Source organism: Symphodus melops (genome assembly GCF_947650265.1).
Source record: "Symphodus melops genome assembly, chromosome: 2".
Taxonomy (NCBI): Eukaryota; Metazoa; Chordata; class Actinopteri; order Labriformes; family Labridae; genus Symphodus; species Symphodus melops.
In genome coordinates, this window is record NC_136692.1 from 13,815,605 (window position 1) to 13,829,192 (window position 13,588).

The following is a 13,588-nucleotide window of genomic DNA, read 5'->3' on the forward strand; positions in this document are numbered from 1 at the left end:
AATAAAAGTAATTGAGAAACTTATCTCCGAAAAGTATAGAATTATGAGTTATTCTCCAGTTATTATTTCCTATGAAATTTAATTTAAAGTTTGAAAATGGCATTTAATTCACTTCACAGTGATGAGTGATGAGGTCGTGGACATCAGGGCAGCATGTGTGTGTTTCTTACCTTACATGAGCAGACAGTAAACAGCAGCTGAATCACCCAAAGGACATCAGGTGGACCCATCACAACTCTCTTCTCACAAGCAGTTCCCAGTAGTCTTGAACAAGGTTTAGTTCAGCACAGGTATAAAAAAAAAAAACCCTCTCCAAATTCAGGTACCAGCTGGACACTGCACACCTCCCTTAGTTAGCCTCAGGGTTATGAACTAGTGCGGAGGTCAGGATGGAGTGAGTGGATCCCCTCTGGCTGTGAAGGAAGAACACAGTCCTGGCGTCAGCTGCATAGTGAAGACAACTACTCAGTCTAAGTGGAGAGGACAAGTGTCTCAGGGTAAGTGAAAAAAGTGATATAGAGAAGGAGGAGTTGGAGAACAGGATGGTAATGTGTTACGTAAATACAAACTGGATTACATGGGTGCACTTGACACAGATCAATTGATATAAACTAGCAGTCAGTTCAGTAATGATATATATATATGAGAAAAATACATTTTTAGAAAGTGTACATTTTCAGTTTTCTAAGGGAAATTAATAAATGGATTAATTAATAGTAGTCACATTTACTCTAATCACAAATGCCCCACCTTTAGTTGTATTTAATGGGCAAATTATACTGTTTCATACTTCAGTGGCACCTTTTTGTAATTAATTTTGGGTCTAAATATTTTAGCCAGACCACTTTTTTGAAAGTTGTTTTTTTTCCCCAATATGTTACAGAGTCATGTTTGTGCACAACAACTGTTGTCGTGAACTAGCAAGGTGCAAAAATATCTACTCGCTAACGAGTAAGATATATTTTGTGCCAGAGTTGAATCACAGACCAAACATGAAACAAGCTAGCTAGCACGTCCAAACATGCTAAGCAATTTAAAATGATGTAACAGGACGGGGAAAAGCAACACAAACCTCCAAAAACTTGTGAAAGCAGCCAGCAGGGACTCATATTTTTGAATTTCAAACGTATTTCTAATATTTGCAGAAATTTCAGCCACTTGTAACACTACCTTCATGTCATCCAGCCTGCTGTGTGATGTGTGCTGACCACAGACCACAGTCACTATTTAACAACATTAACCCTTTCAGATTTCAGTCTTTATGAAATTGGAGAATTTTAAGTGTCTCTTTGCTCCTGAGATTACTTTTTTGTCACACTCAATAAAACAAAATCCCATCATGTCACTTAAATGTACATTATGTACTTTTATTAAAATATGTTAGTCACTTCCCCACAAAACTAAGCATAGAAAGACATTGAGGCAATCATGTACCAGTTTGGTTTGAAATGTTTAAGAAATATATAACATGGATTCACAATATAAAAAAAATGCACTGCCCCAATTCCCTTTTACATAATAATGCACTCCTGTAAGGAACTACATAACAGCACCGTGATGAATTACAATATACATCATATTACAGTTCATAACAACAAAATAATTACAACAACAAACAAGAATAAACACAACAAGTTGAGGTTTGACAATAACATGTTATTACATGGTGAGTGGATGTGCCTGAAATGGGATGTTTCTGTATTTGTAAAGAGGATTCACTGATCATACTATTTATAGGCATGTTTGATTGAGTGCATAGATTAATAAATGTATGATAGAAATAGCTGAAACAGTGGGAGCACCAATCACTCCTTCAAAGAGGAATGACTCAAAAAAACGAATGGCACAGCTGACAGTCAATGCAATGTGTATGAGAAAGATGTGAAAATGAATGAGATCAATAAGAAGAATGAATGAGTGAATGAACATCTGCATAAAATAATAAAATTGAAATGAAGGAACACTGTTGTAGGTAAATCAACTTATAAATATTTTCTCCAGGTAAGTCTTGAATGTAGTTTTCTCCCTGCATGTAAAAAAGTGTCCATGGCTCTTTTTTTTCCTATTAAATAATTCCCTTTTTAAGCCCCACCCTCGGCTTCGTTAACCGTTGTAGCAGATCGGGCCAACTTGGAAACCAAATTTCTGGTTTCCCTTCCCAAAATCAGGCACGGAGATGTCGATGATGGGGAGCGTGTTGGACAGTGGAGCATCAAATTCCAACAGTGTCCTCTCTTGCCCTGAGCGTGTCTGCAGGAGAGAAACATAATCCATCCATCAGTAAACAAGTGTTCTCAAGTATTTATTTCGTTAATGAAAAATAGGAAAAATATTTGAATCCACTTTTTTTACATTTGGTGTGGAGCGACAAAGAGAGTAGAAGCTGACACCATAACAAGTGTTAACGGGTTCACATCAGCCTGAGTGAATAGGGTGTGTATAATATCATTTTATTACTAACGTTATAAGGATGTTATAAGGCTAACATCGTGTCCTAAGAGTATGTGACACACGTTTGTGTCAAAAACAAAATCAGCTTGTTTCAAGTTTTTTTTCAAATTGTAGCGTCCTAACAGCCCACCAGCAACACAGCACAACCTGACACACCATCTTTATACTGCAACCACATTCAAATTTTCATTTGTGTTGAATGTGTAGACATGGACGAGGAACAAGGGAAAAGTGGAGTAGTGGTGCATTAATAATTTCCAAATCCGTAATTCAAATGTGCTTTGGCTTGTGTCCACACCAGACAGAAAAACTGAATTTGGCTCACAATGAGCTGTTTAATATGAAGCCTTTGAGTTAATCGAATTATTTTAGAAGACAGAAAACGCTCTGACTAAAAGTCATAGACTAAAACTGAAATGAAATGTACTGAATTGCTGTTGACTTAAACAAGACTAAAAACCATAAAAGGTCAAATTGATTAAAATACGATTTAAACTAATGAGCCTATTTTGTCTAAACACTCAATCTAAAATAACTGCCACAACTATCACTGAAGTTAACACTTCAATTTGTGTCTGTGTGATTTACCTGACATCCGTCGTACAGTGCACTGATGTAATGTGTGTTCTCGTGTGTCAGCTCCTCTCCATTGCTGCCTCTGAAGCGCACTGCATGTTCATGGCTGTGGGTGGCAGCATGCAGCCAGGCGGCAGAGTTCAGGCAGTGGTAGGTGAAGGTTTGCTTGGCTGTTGCGCTCAGTAGCTGTAAGAAGGTCAACTGGACAACATGGACTGGAACACCATCAGACCCCGAGTATGAGAACTGAAAGAAAACACCAGGATCACTCCAACATGTATAGTACACAGACAATTAGTTATGCACACTTAATTTGTGTTCATTTAATTCTATCAGAGTGTCAACACTTCATTGACGGAGAACGTTGGGTTTTTGGCAAGACAACTTTACTGAATTATCAAATTTAACATTATTACACTGAGTTCACCAAAAGCCTCTGATTATTTGTTCAAATGTTGTGTCAAGACGTTTGGCATGAGAAGGTTTATTAACCCAGACTAACCATGTGTTTAAACCATGAACCACAGAGTCATACTGTTTCATAGCAGCAACAGTTTTTGTTCTTTTAGAACATACTTGAATGTTGCTCACTTTATGGCCTTTCTTATTACAGGCTGAGTGAAAATCTTCTCAAATAAACCATACTATTTGAGAATCAGATGCACCTGCCAGCTTCCAATTAGTCAAGTCTCCAGACTCCAGGCCGATAACAGAAGGTTAAACCTGTCGAAAGGAAGGTAACTCCAACTTCATAAACACATTGCTCATTATGATCATCTCAGCAAATTGTCTTAAAATAGAAACTGTAGCAAAAAACTCAAAAGATTATGGTTAAGTGTGTTTTCAAATCTTAAGAAAAGTGATGTTGATTTAGATTCAACAGAGAGCTTAGGTTGGCGACAGTGTATTTTGTAACAAAGCTTGCCCTCTGTAACTGTTTTTTTGAGTCATTTTAACTCTCATTTGGGAGAGTAGGATCTATACATCAGGCCTGGGTAAAAACCTCAGAAGAAGACGAATACTGAAGGAACACTTCAGACAACCTTAAAACCAGCGCTCACAGACCTTACTGAAGTGCTGTTGCTCACGGTGTAATCATTTCGAACTTGACACATTTGTATGCATTTGGATATGTGTTTATAAAATTCCTTTGCAATTTTTGATTGGTTTGAAGTATTATGTTGTACAAATTAATAGTATGGAAAATCATAACACTGTACCTGTTTTCCTTTCCTAAATGTACCATACCAGGAGCCAGGCTTTTCCCCTTTCCAGGCTGCTAACTTCACCTAATATGAAAGAAAAAAGAAACAGCCGTAAATTCACATAATCACTGATCAAACAATGATTTATTATAGTTTAATCTTGTCATTAAATGTTATTCAGCTTACGTTGGTTTTGAATAGTTTAATAAGATGCTAAAAAAAAGTGAACGTGTGTGTTTGTGTTTTTCTGTATTGAAACTTACAGACTGGAACTTCTTGTCAGGGTACAGACACGTCTCTCCCTGTGCAGTAAAGTTACAAAACACTTTGAAGGAGTCTCTATGGCAACCCTGGTTCGGATCTATCCAGTACTCACCTGGAGAGAGAGAAAAAGGGTGAGGAGGGCAGAGAGATCAAAAAACAAGGCTGAAAATCTGTTTTGCCACAGAAAATCACACACAATATCAGATGGCCAAATAGAAAAATTGAAAAGTGAGACAGAGTAAAAAACAACGAGATGAGACAAGTCCAGACATGCAACTGACATAGTTGAATACATAAACATAAATAGTACCGTTAGGGAGCTCTGGGTTGAGTAGCCAGAGCTCCTTGCAGGTGCGGGCTGGGCTGTGGTACGTCCCTTTGGGGATACGCAGACCCTCTACCTCGACTTTCATCGAGGACAGAGAAGCAAACACCTCCTCCATGCCTTTGCTCTCCTTCTCCTTTATCCAACTATCCTGCCCCGCCTGGTCTCCCTGCATCCATTCCTCCTCTCCTCTATCTACCGCCTCCTGCTCCTCCTCTTCCTCAAGTGCAGCACCATCCAGCAAACTGTCCGTTCTCCTCCTGCGTCCCCGCTCCGGCAGAGGGGACATCCCAACTGCTGGCAATCCCTGAGGAGATAGAAAGGAAGAAAGAATGTGTGAATGTGAGAAAAAAAACTTGAGGCAACAAGTAAACAGATAAACAGATGGGTTATGTTTTTAATAGGTTAGTGCTTCATATCCTCAATGTCTGTTAGTTACAATAATTCATTATAAACAATAATTACTGGTGGTCCTGGCGGTCCAGCAGGCCCAGTGTCTCCTCGAGGACCAATAGAGCCCTGAATAGAAATAGAACAAATAGATCAATATGGGTTTTGGAGAGTTTTCAGGCTCTGATGTGGGACATTTACTGTATGTGTATACATTTACCTGGTTTCCTTTAGAACCCTTTGAACCAATGGCACCCTGTGAGAGTGTAAAGAGTCAAAGAGGATATGACAGTTATCAAAATGCTTACAGGAATGACGTATATTTTTGTAGTGATGTGAAATTGTTTTGTGTACTCACAGACAGACCACTGGGGCCAGGAGGTCCATGAAACCCTGGTGGACCAACTGGACCCTGATTTTTATCAAGAAAGAAATATGAACGTCAGAGAAAGAGAACATATGAGGAGAACATGAAGATTTCTAAAAGAAAAAAATAAACCAATTAAAAGTTGTTTTGAATCATGTCGTGGGATTTGATGAAAAACATAGACTTATAGAAGAAAGAGGGAGCTTATACGCACATCATGGGTGCATGGCAATTACTCAACAGCAGCAAGAAAAGGAGGAAAAGACTGCACACTGACTCAGCAACACAAACATTTAATAATCAACTAATAATAATAATTTTTCAACCATATGTTTAATAGTAGTCCGAAAGAAAAAAAATGAGGCCAATGTTCAGGTGAGTGCAACTTCTCATAAAATAGTAGATTTTTGTTAATTGATTTTCTTTTTCTTTATTGGTTAAGATCATGTCAGGAGATTACCAAACTTGTATTGCAAAGCTAAATATGTACCTATCCTATATCGCTGTCTTAGTATGAATACATAAAGACAAATGAAAACAATGGAAACACCAAAACAAGTGATAATAATTGTTATAAAACTCTGAAGCTTTACCTGTAAAGTCCCACCAAAGACTTAAAGTTTATTGGCTTCACATCACTAAATCTATGTTGTCTTCAGTTTTACATTTTTGGATATAAGGCCATGCTGGGTTAACTGCCATGAGAGTTATGTAATCCCCTGACGCTGGCCTCCAGCAACATTTCACCAGGTGGATTTTTCAAAGAATTCAAAGGGTTTGCACTATTTTTCCTGCTCTGCTTCTTGTAGTGAGAATGAGAGAATGAAAAAAATCATGTGGATGCACAAAAATAGCAGACAGAGTGAAAGTCAAATCAACCTGTAGGTAAACCCGTGTTGGCATTTATAAGCCAATGTTTTCAATAGAAGTGTTTAGTTTTGAGGATTACTTGGAAATTGTATTGATTTTTAATCTACCTCTCAGTATAGCAGTAACGTTTCCCACAGTGCCAAGCACAAACATACTCTTTATCCCACATTTGGCCTGTTGGTACCTGGTCCCCTCATTACTAGTCTGCACCAGAATTACAAGTCAGTCAAACATTATGAATAATTTGCCAGTCAAATGTTATGCTCAGACTGCAACGCAGCCACCTGTCACTAGCTGGGGAAATAGCAACAGACTGCAGCTCCAGTTACCCAGATGTTACTACCCAGATGTACACAAGCACAGTTGAATGATGATGTGGTTTGGCAGTGTTTTGGTCAAAAAAATTTAAATATGCAAGAGGGACTGAAGGCAGGGGATGCTAGCAGAGCAAAACTTAAACTGCAATTTGTGTTTAAGCACCTCATCTCCTTTAGGACCTGGTAGTCCCTGGTTCCCTGGCAGCCCTCTGTCCCCCTTCTCTCCAATGTCACCTGGTGGCCCGATCAGACCTATAAGACCACCATGACCCTGCACGGATGTCAAAAATAGGCTCAACAAATGTATAAAGTAAAGGTTTGAAGTTGATGATTATGCTTGTATAGAATGCACATACTTTTTCCCCCTTCTTGCCGTGGTCTCCCTTCAGTCCTGGTAATCCAGGTGGCCCCTGAAGGGATGTAGTGATTGATCAAACAGTTGATAAATATGTTTTCTTTCTTGATTTCATTTGAAATTATTTTTCTTCACTGTTATGTTATTGAATCTATGACTTGTCATACCATAGGACCTGGGGGTCCAGTCTGGCCTGGGGGTCCATTTAAACCTTGTTCTCCCTGAGAGGAGACAAAATGACAAGAGTAGCAGAACCTCTGTTTTTGTTATGCTGCACTTCTGCTAATGTGTTGCTTGATCTCTAACTTACTGCAGGCCCAGGGATGCCTCTTAAACCTTGAGGTCCAGCCTTTCCTGGGTATCCCTGTGCACCTACAGGTCCAGTCTTCCCTATGGGACCCTCCAAACCACGGGCACCCTGAAACAGAAAGAAAAGAAGGTTATCGTCTAAAGCTATAAGCATTTAAATGTTTTTATATTATTTTTGTTTTAAGCACTCACCTTTGCTCCTTTAAGGCCTGCCTTTCCTTCTTTTCCTGGTTTCCCCAAGTGTCCCTGAACACAACATTTAAAACTTGTTTTACATGACTGGGTTTGAAGATTATTATATGCACAAATAACACAAAAAAAACACACAGAGATGGTAGGAAAGGATTGAGAAAAACACAGACTGAAAGTCATTATAACAGGGGAAGAAAGTGTAGATTTCAATTAGTCAACAGATAACACTGACATATAAAAACAAAAAACACAAACCCTTCGCCCAGGAGGTCCAGAGGGCCCAGGTTCGCCTGCCGCTCCTGGAGGTCCCTAAACAAAATACAAGTACAAATAAACTATTATAAGGCAATACTTGCGTTGTGTGATGACAAAAAAAAGGTTCATGATCTATAACTTGAAAAATGTTTTGTTATGTTGGAAAATGGAGGAGCTCACAGATTTTCCAGGGTCTCCTGTGTCTCCTTTAGACCCGGGCAGGCCATCTACACCCTAATAAAAAAAAAAAGGAAAAAAAGGTGGGCATAAGATTTTCTTTATTTTTACAGGAAAATAAAGTAGGAGATTTCTATAATGCATCATAAAAATGTACATGTTGAAAACCCTTCATCTAAAGTAATGAAGTAAATGCAATAAAGTTATAGGACAGATTAAATTCAATAGATTAAATCCTTTAATTTATCTGTAAGAAGTCGATGAAATGTATGGAATTAATATAAACAATAAAGATAAATGTATTAGATGAGCAAGTGGTAACGTTCTCCTTTTCTAGACATTATGTTTAAACCTTGAGTTATGTGTCCTGATCTAAATATTTATCAAAAGATATATCCAAGCAAAGAAAATTTACTTGGTTGACCCCAGAAAGACCTACATGTACAAGGTATTTCCCTTACTGCCAAAATTTGGGCTCGAAATTAAGTTAGAGCTTATCAGTCAGAAAAAAGAAGTTGAATAAAAGGAGCAGAAACTCACATTGGGTCCAGCCTCTCCTTGCTGTCCAAGGTCCCCGGTGACACCTATAGGACCCTGAAGAGAGAGTGAGGGAGAGTTTGAAATTATTCTGCATTTGAACACAGAAGCAAATAAGTTCAGAGAGATGGGACCTCCATGTCTTTTAAGGTTGAATAAAACTGATTGTTTCAGTACAGTATAGAAAAAATGTACTACACAAATATCATTCTCATTTTTACTGCATTTGTCCTTTAATTAATCAAAATACTGTATACTTCATCACATAAAATCTAAGTGTTAGTTATAATAATATAAGTCAGATTTTGAAGTGAATGAAAAAGAGATTTTTAACAAACAAATTGCAATGCGTTCATTTAAGGTCCAAGGTCATAAAAAACGTCCAAAGAGTATTAGATGACTTTTTGTTGTGTTTTATGTAGTGCTGTCAACCTCTGTGATAAATCTAAAGACACTAATGCGTCCAATGTTTTAAACACAAACTAATCAAATGACTTGCCTGCTTCATATGAAAATGAAGGTAGAGACCCATTCACCCAATATCATTCAAAAACAATGACTGATGCTAATGAACCGACATGCTAACTCAGCACAGCGCTCATTCGAACAAGTTAGAGAAATATATCTTAAAGCCTGATGTCTGTCTACATTTCTGCAGAATAAAGTCCAATTTTCATTAATTTTGATTCTCGGGAAAAAAATAAGAATGTTTTTGAGTTGTGATCAATTGTGATTTAACACCTTCTACTGTGAATGGGCACGATTACATTTTTTAGTTGATTGACAGCATGCTTTTTAAGTCACAGTTTATGACAAAACATTTATGGAGAAGATTGTCTCTCACAGCGTTGCCCTTGGCTCCATCCTCTCCTGTGGTGCCTCTTGCTCCTGGAGGACCAGCTGCTCCTGAAGGGCCCGTATCTCCTTTCTCTCCCTGGTCTCCTTTTTCTCCCTGAAGAAGCAACGGAGTAGAGTGAGCGATTAAGGAAAGTGGGGCAGAGGAGAAGCGTAAGAGAAGCTTAAAAACCCAATATGGTGGAAGCAAAGTCTTTGATCTATTACTTTGAAGTTGAAATGTGCCCCGAAATTAAAGCAAATAAACTCACCAGCCTTCCTGGAACACCGACTGAGCCGGGGTCACCTGCCTCTCCATCCTCCCCCTTAGAGAGAAAATAAATGTAAGAACTTGAGGACGGCACAATTTCTTTAGGGACAAACATTAACAAAAGTTATTTCTTTACCTTCTCTCCAACAACACCAGCTGTCCCTATCATCCCAGGTCGACCGTTGGGACCCTGAACAAAACAGCCAAGATCACAACGTTTTATCAGAATAAAAATTAATGTTTAAATTAACCGAGAATGTATTAATTTACAGAAAGTGTGAGACTTACCTGTCCACCCACGGGTCCTTGAGGACCATTAGGGCCTTGTTGCCCAGGTGGACCCTAACACACAGGTAGATATATCAATGAATTAATTTGCGTTGATTAAGGTCAAATGTGAAGGTTAAAAGGGACGGATCGTAAAACAGGATATAGTCTCACCATCAGTCCCACGTGTCCACTCTCACCCTTCTCTCCTGGTAGGCCGGGCATGCCCTGTGGTAAAAAAACACACAGGGTGCAAGAGGATTAAAAAAAAGGAGCTCAAAGTTCACTCCATCTATCCAGAAGTCGTCTGAAGGGCCTGACTGCTCACCTGCAATCCTATTGGTCCTTTGGAGCCCTTGAAGCCACGGAGTCCCTCATCTCCTTTCGGACCATACATGCCCTGCTGGCCCCGGGGACCCACCAGTCCATCTACACCCTGGTGCACAAAGGAGTGTGTAATGATGATAAGATTCACAGAAAGAAGCCAACATGGGCCTTTTATTTACAGTTTTTATGAGGGAAGAGGTAACACAATGTTTTGTGTACAGAAAATGTGTAGTTCAGAAATCAATCACTAGGTGGAGCCTTGTCTTATGTTATGCATAAATGCAAGGCTCCAGATAATTAAGGCTGGTGAGTGAATGATTTTTTTTTTGTATGTTGACACAATGTAAGATTATATTTTTCAAAAATACATGTTTTTACATGCATTTACATTTTTTTCTGGCCACTTTTGTACATGAAAGCTAAATAATAAGCTACAGCTAACAGCTGGCTAGCTTAGCTTGGAATAAGGTCGGGGAATAAGGGGCTCTGTCCACATGTAACAAACCCGAGCTAACTTGATATCCTGCCATACTTAATTTATACTTATCTGTATAAAAACCTTTTTTAACTGTTAGTTCTAGTCATATTAAGGACTTATCGAGGTGCCTATATTTTTATGATGTTAAAGACTTTGTGCAGGTTGTAAGACTACCTCAAACTGGGAAATGCTCCCTCTCCAAAATTTAGCTCATCACTCTAAATGCTAAGGAGTGAGCTTTCCAGGTGCTGTTTCAAGCTAAGCTAGGCTAACTGTCTGCAGGAAGTAGCTTTGTAGTTAACAAACCAGTATGTGATGGATAATGGCCTAAGTTTCTAACTCCCAGCAAGAAATTTTTGTGCAAGGTTTCCAATAAAATATTAAATAAAATATTTATTAAAGGAATGACATAAAGTATGAGCCCTTTCATCCTCCAGATCAAAGATAAAAATCAAACCAGGGTGAGTATAAAACAGCATCTATTAATATTTCTCAGTAGAGGAAATTTTCACATAAGGGACTTCACAAACTTCTCAATAAACATGTTTATGTGGGATCTGAGAGCTTTTTGTTTTTTTAGACACTGGTCAAAGATAAAAAAGAATTCAAAGAGAAGAGGAGTAGACTCACTGGAAGTCCTGGCTGGCCAACTACTCCTTGAGTGCCTGTTGGTCCAGGAGGACCCTGTAAGGAGAGAGAGAAGGGGGGTGGGGGTAAGCTTTCAGACAAGATCAGATCTAATCTGGTTATGAAGTTTAGGCCATATTGAGCTGTAGACTCACTGATTCTCCTTTGTCTCCTTTGCTGCCTTTCTGGCCGGACTCTCCCTGCTCTCCCTGTAGACAAACACAAAGACGCACAATTTATCACTGTGGTAAAAACACACATTTATACTTTCAGCAACAGTAAAATGCAAAGAAACTAACAGTTTACCTTGTCCCCATCATCTCCTGGAGGTCCTGCAGGGCCTGTTGCCCCAGGCAACCCATTAGGTCCCTGACCTCCATCCTGACCTGCTGGACCGATTGGACCCTTCTCTCCCTGGAACACAAACATTCAACATGTTTTGTCTGCTTACAAAAAAAATAGACAAACAGAGTTGTGCAGGCTCACAATTCAGTGAACATACTCATTTAGAATTCATTTCATTTCCTTATACCTAAAAATAAGTAAAGTCTATACAGAAGAGCAAAACAAAAAAAAGAGAACACAAAATACATTGATATAGAATAAAACGGATAGATTCAATTACAGGCTCGCCCTTCTCTCCCATTGGTCCTGGTCCTCCAATTGCTCCAGCGCGACCAGGTTGTCCGATGGCACCTGCTGGTCCTGGAGGTCCCCTCTCACCTGACGCCCCCTACAGAAAGAACACCTTGTTTAACATTCCTGGAATTATATTTTTTTTCAAAACATGATAGCCACAGAGTAGTGGTCGATCCTTTCACAAACATTAAACATACACTTGGACTACATTAACATGAGAGATGTTCTGGGACTCACTAAAGCTCCTGGGGATCCACTAGGTCCCGATCCTCCTTTCAGACCAGGAGGTCCCTGAAGAGATTCAATATTATTTGTACATGTTGCTGATATCATTCATATCAAGTACATTCTTGTGTTGTATACTGTATGTGTATGTTACCATAGCTCCAGCAGCTCCTCTGCTTCCTCTGAAACCCTTCAGTCCTGTAGGACCATTTTTCCCTGATGTCCCTGGTAAACCTGGATCACCCTGAGATGCAGAATAAATTGCTAAATAAATAAATCAGTGATTCATAGAAGGTTTATTTATATAGCACCTTCAAAATACACATTGTGGTGAACATCACAGGGCACAGAAAAAACAAAATCAAAATGCCAACAACCTTAAACAAACAGAAAACACAAGACAGGGATCTAGAGTCAGAGAGGCTGGTCAAAACATGAATTTAATAAAGTGGTTAGAAATAAACACAATATACTTGTGCTTTTACAGAAAGATTTGGCAGCACTCAGATAGATTGTAGAAGATATCAGAGTAAGGGTGCAATATGAGCAAGGAAAGGATCGAACAAAAAGATAATGACATTCTGAGGTGATATTCACGGTTAAATGTGGAGGGCTCTGTGTGTGGACTCACCTTTCCTCCTTCTTTCCCAGCAGCCCCAGGTAAACCATGCTCTCCTGGGACACCTGGTGCCCCTGGGTGTCCTCTGTCCCCTGCTGGACCCGATTCACCTGATTTACCCTAAAAATACACAAAATTGATCATCAGTAACCTGAAGCCCTTGGCAGGAGACATATTACATAACAAGTGATTCACCTGAGGCCCCACAACACCTGAGGGTCCTGGAGGGCCCGTCTTCCCTTGGAATCCCTGAAGTTACAGAAGAAGAAAAGTTGAAAAAAATCTCAAAGGAATTTTCTCACATTTCTCACGGAAAAATTGCAGTTACTGATTAAATTTTAACTAACTCACCGGTTCTCCTCTTTGACCTGGGTGACCTGGAAGTCCGTCTTTCCCAGCAGGACCCTTCAAACACACACATACATCAGCACACACAGAAAAACATGGAAACATGCACATACATATATATAACAAGGGAAAGCTGAGAAATTAATTGATGTAGATGTCCAGGAAAAAAAAGTTTGCCTTTGAAATTTGAAAACAGGCAGCAAAACAAGATATGAAACCAAATAAAACAATGCAATAGGAGCAGTCAAGAGCACAAACCAAAATGGGAATTCCTGACAAGTTAGTAAGTGCAAAGTGGAGGTGTGCAAATGTGGAATTACAGTGCAAAAAGAGCAACAAATGGCTAAATGTTGTTTAACATGT

General features: G+C 39.1%; 2 protein-coding genes and 1 long non-coding RNA gene across 4 annotated transcripts in view; 1 reads left to right on the forward strand and 2 right to left on the reverse strand.

Annotated features, from left to right (window-relative positions):
• LOC306819718 (noelin-2-like) overlaps positions 1–1,248 on the reverse strand; it is a 28,336-nt gene extending 27,088 nt beyond the window's left edge. For both annotated transcript variants that reach the window (XM_079337224.1, XM_079337223.1), the window contains exons 1-2: positions 1,171–1,248; positions 171–413 (exon numbers count right to left, since the gene is read on the reverse strand). In XM_079337224.1, the coding sequence (XP_079193350.1) occupies positions 171–230 (60 nt within the window). In that variant the 5' untranslated portion in view covers positions 231–413; positions 1,171–1,248. The remainder of the gene's footprint in view (positions 1–170; positions 414–1,170) is intronic.
• Positions 1,249–1,340: 92 nt separating this feature from the next.
• Positions 1,341–13,588, reverse strand: part of LOC306819717 (uncharacterized protein) — a 39,991-nt gene continuing 27,743 nt past the window's right edge. Inside the window, exons 36-66 of the mRNA XM_079337222.1 lie at positions 13,229–13,282; positions 13,073–13,126; positions 12,890–12,997; positions 12,413–12,502; positions 12,271–12,324; positions 12,020–12,127; positions 11,701–11,808; positions 11,550–11,603; positions 11,398–11,451; positions 10,291–10,398; positions 10,137–10,190; positions 9,984–10,037; positions 9,832–9,885; positions 9,697–9,750; positions 9,435–9,542; positions 8,594–8,647; positions 8,057–8,110; positions 7,877–7,930; positions 7,622–7,675; positions 7,431–7,538; positions 7,288–7,341; positions 7,122–7,175; positions 6,929–7,036; positions 5,570–5,623; positions 5,432–5,467; positions 5,287–5,340; positions 4,807–5,128; positions 4,496–4,608; positions 4,248–4,316; positions 3,040–3,273; positions 1,341–2,250 (exon numbers count right to left, since the gene is read on the reverse strand). Of these exons, the coding sequence (XP_079193348.1) occupies positions 2,104–2,250; positions 3,040–3,273; positions 4,248–4,316; positions 4,496–4,608; positions 4,807–5,128; positions 5,287–5,340; positions 5,432–5,467; positions 5,570–5,623; positions 6,929–7,036; positions 7,122–7,175; positions 7,288–7,341; positions 7,431–7,538; positions 7,622–7,675; positions 7,877–7,930; positions 8,057–8,110; positions 8,594–8,647; positions 9,435–9,542; positions 9,697–9,750; positions 9,832–9,885; positions 9,984–10,037; positions 10,137–10,190; positions 10,291–10,398; positions 11,398–11,451; positions 11,550–11,603; positions 11,701–11,808; positions 12,020–12,127; positions 12,271–12,324; positions 12,413–12,502; positions 12,890–12,997; positions 13,073–13,126; positions 13,229–13,282 (2,685 nt within the window). The 3' untranslated portion in view covers positions 1,341–2,103. The remainder of the gene's footprint in view (positions 2,251–3,039; positions 3,274–4,247; positions 4,317–4,495; positions 4,609–4,806; positions 5,129–5,286; positions 5,341–5,431; positions 5,468–5,569; positions 5,624–6,928; positions 7,037–7,121; positions 7,176–7,287; positions 7,342–7,430; positions 7,539–7,621; positions 7,676–7,876; positions 7,931–8,056; positions 8,111–8,593; positions 8,648–9,434; positions 9,543–9,696; positions 9,751–9,831; positions 9,886–9,983; positions 10,038–10,136; positions 10,191–10,290; positions 10,399–11,397; positions 11,452–11,549; positions 11,604–11,700; positions 11,809–12,019; positions 12,128–12,270; positions 12,325–12,412; positions 12,503–12,889; positions 12,998–13,072; positions 13,127–13,228; positions 13,283–13,588) is intronic.
• On the forward strand, positions 10,546–11,643 carry LOC306819721. The gene is made up of 4 exons (XR_013778601.1): positions 10,546–10,595; positions 11,205–11,228; positions 11,348–11,480; positions 11,610–11,643. It is a non-coding gene; the product is annotated as an uncharacterized lncRNA (long non-coding RNA).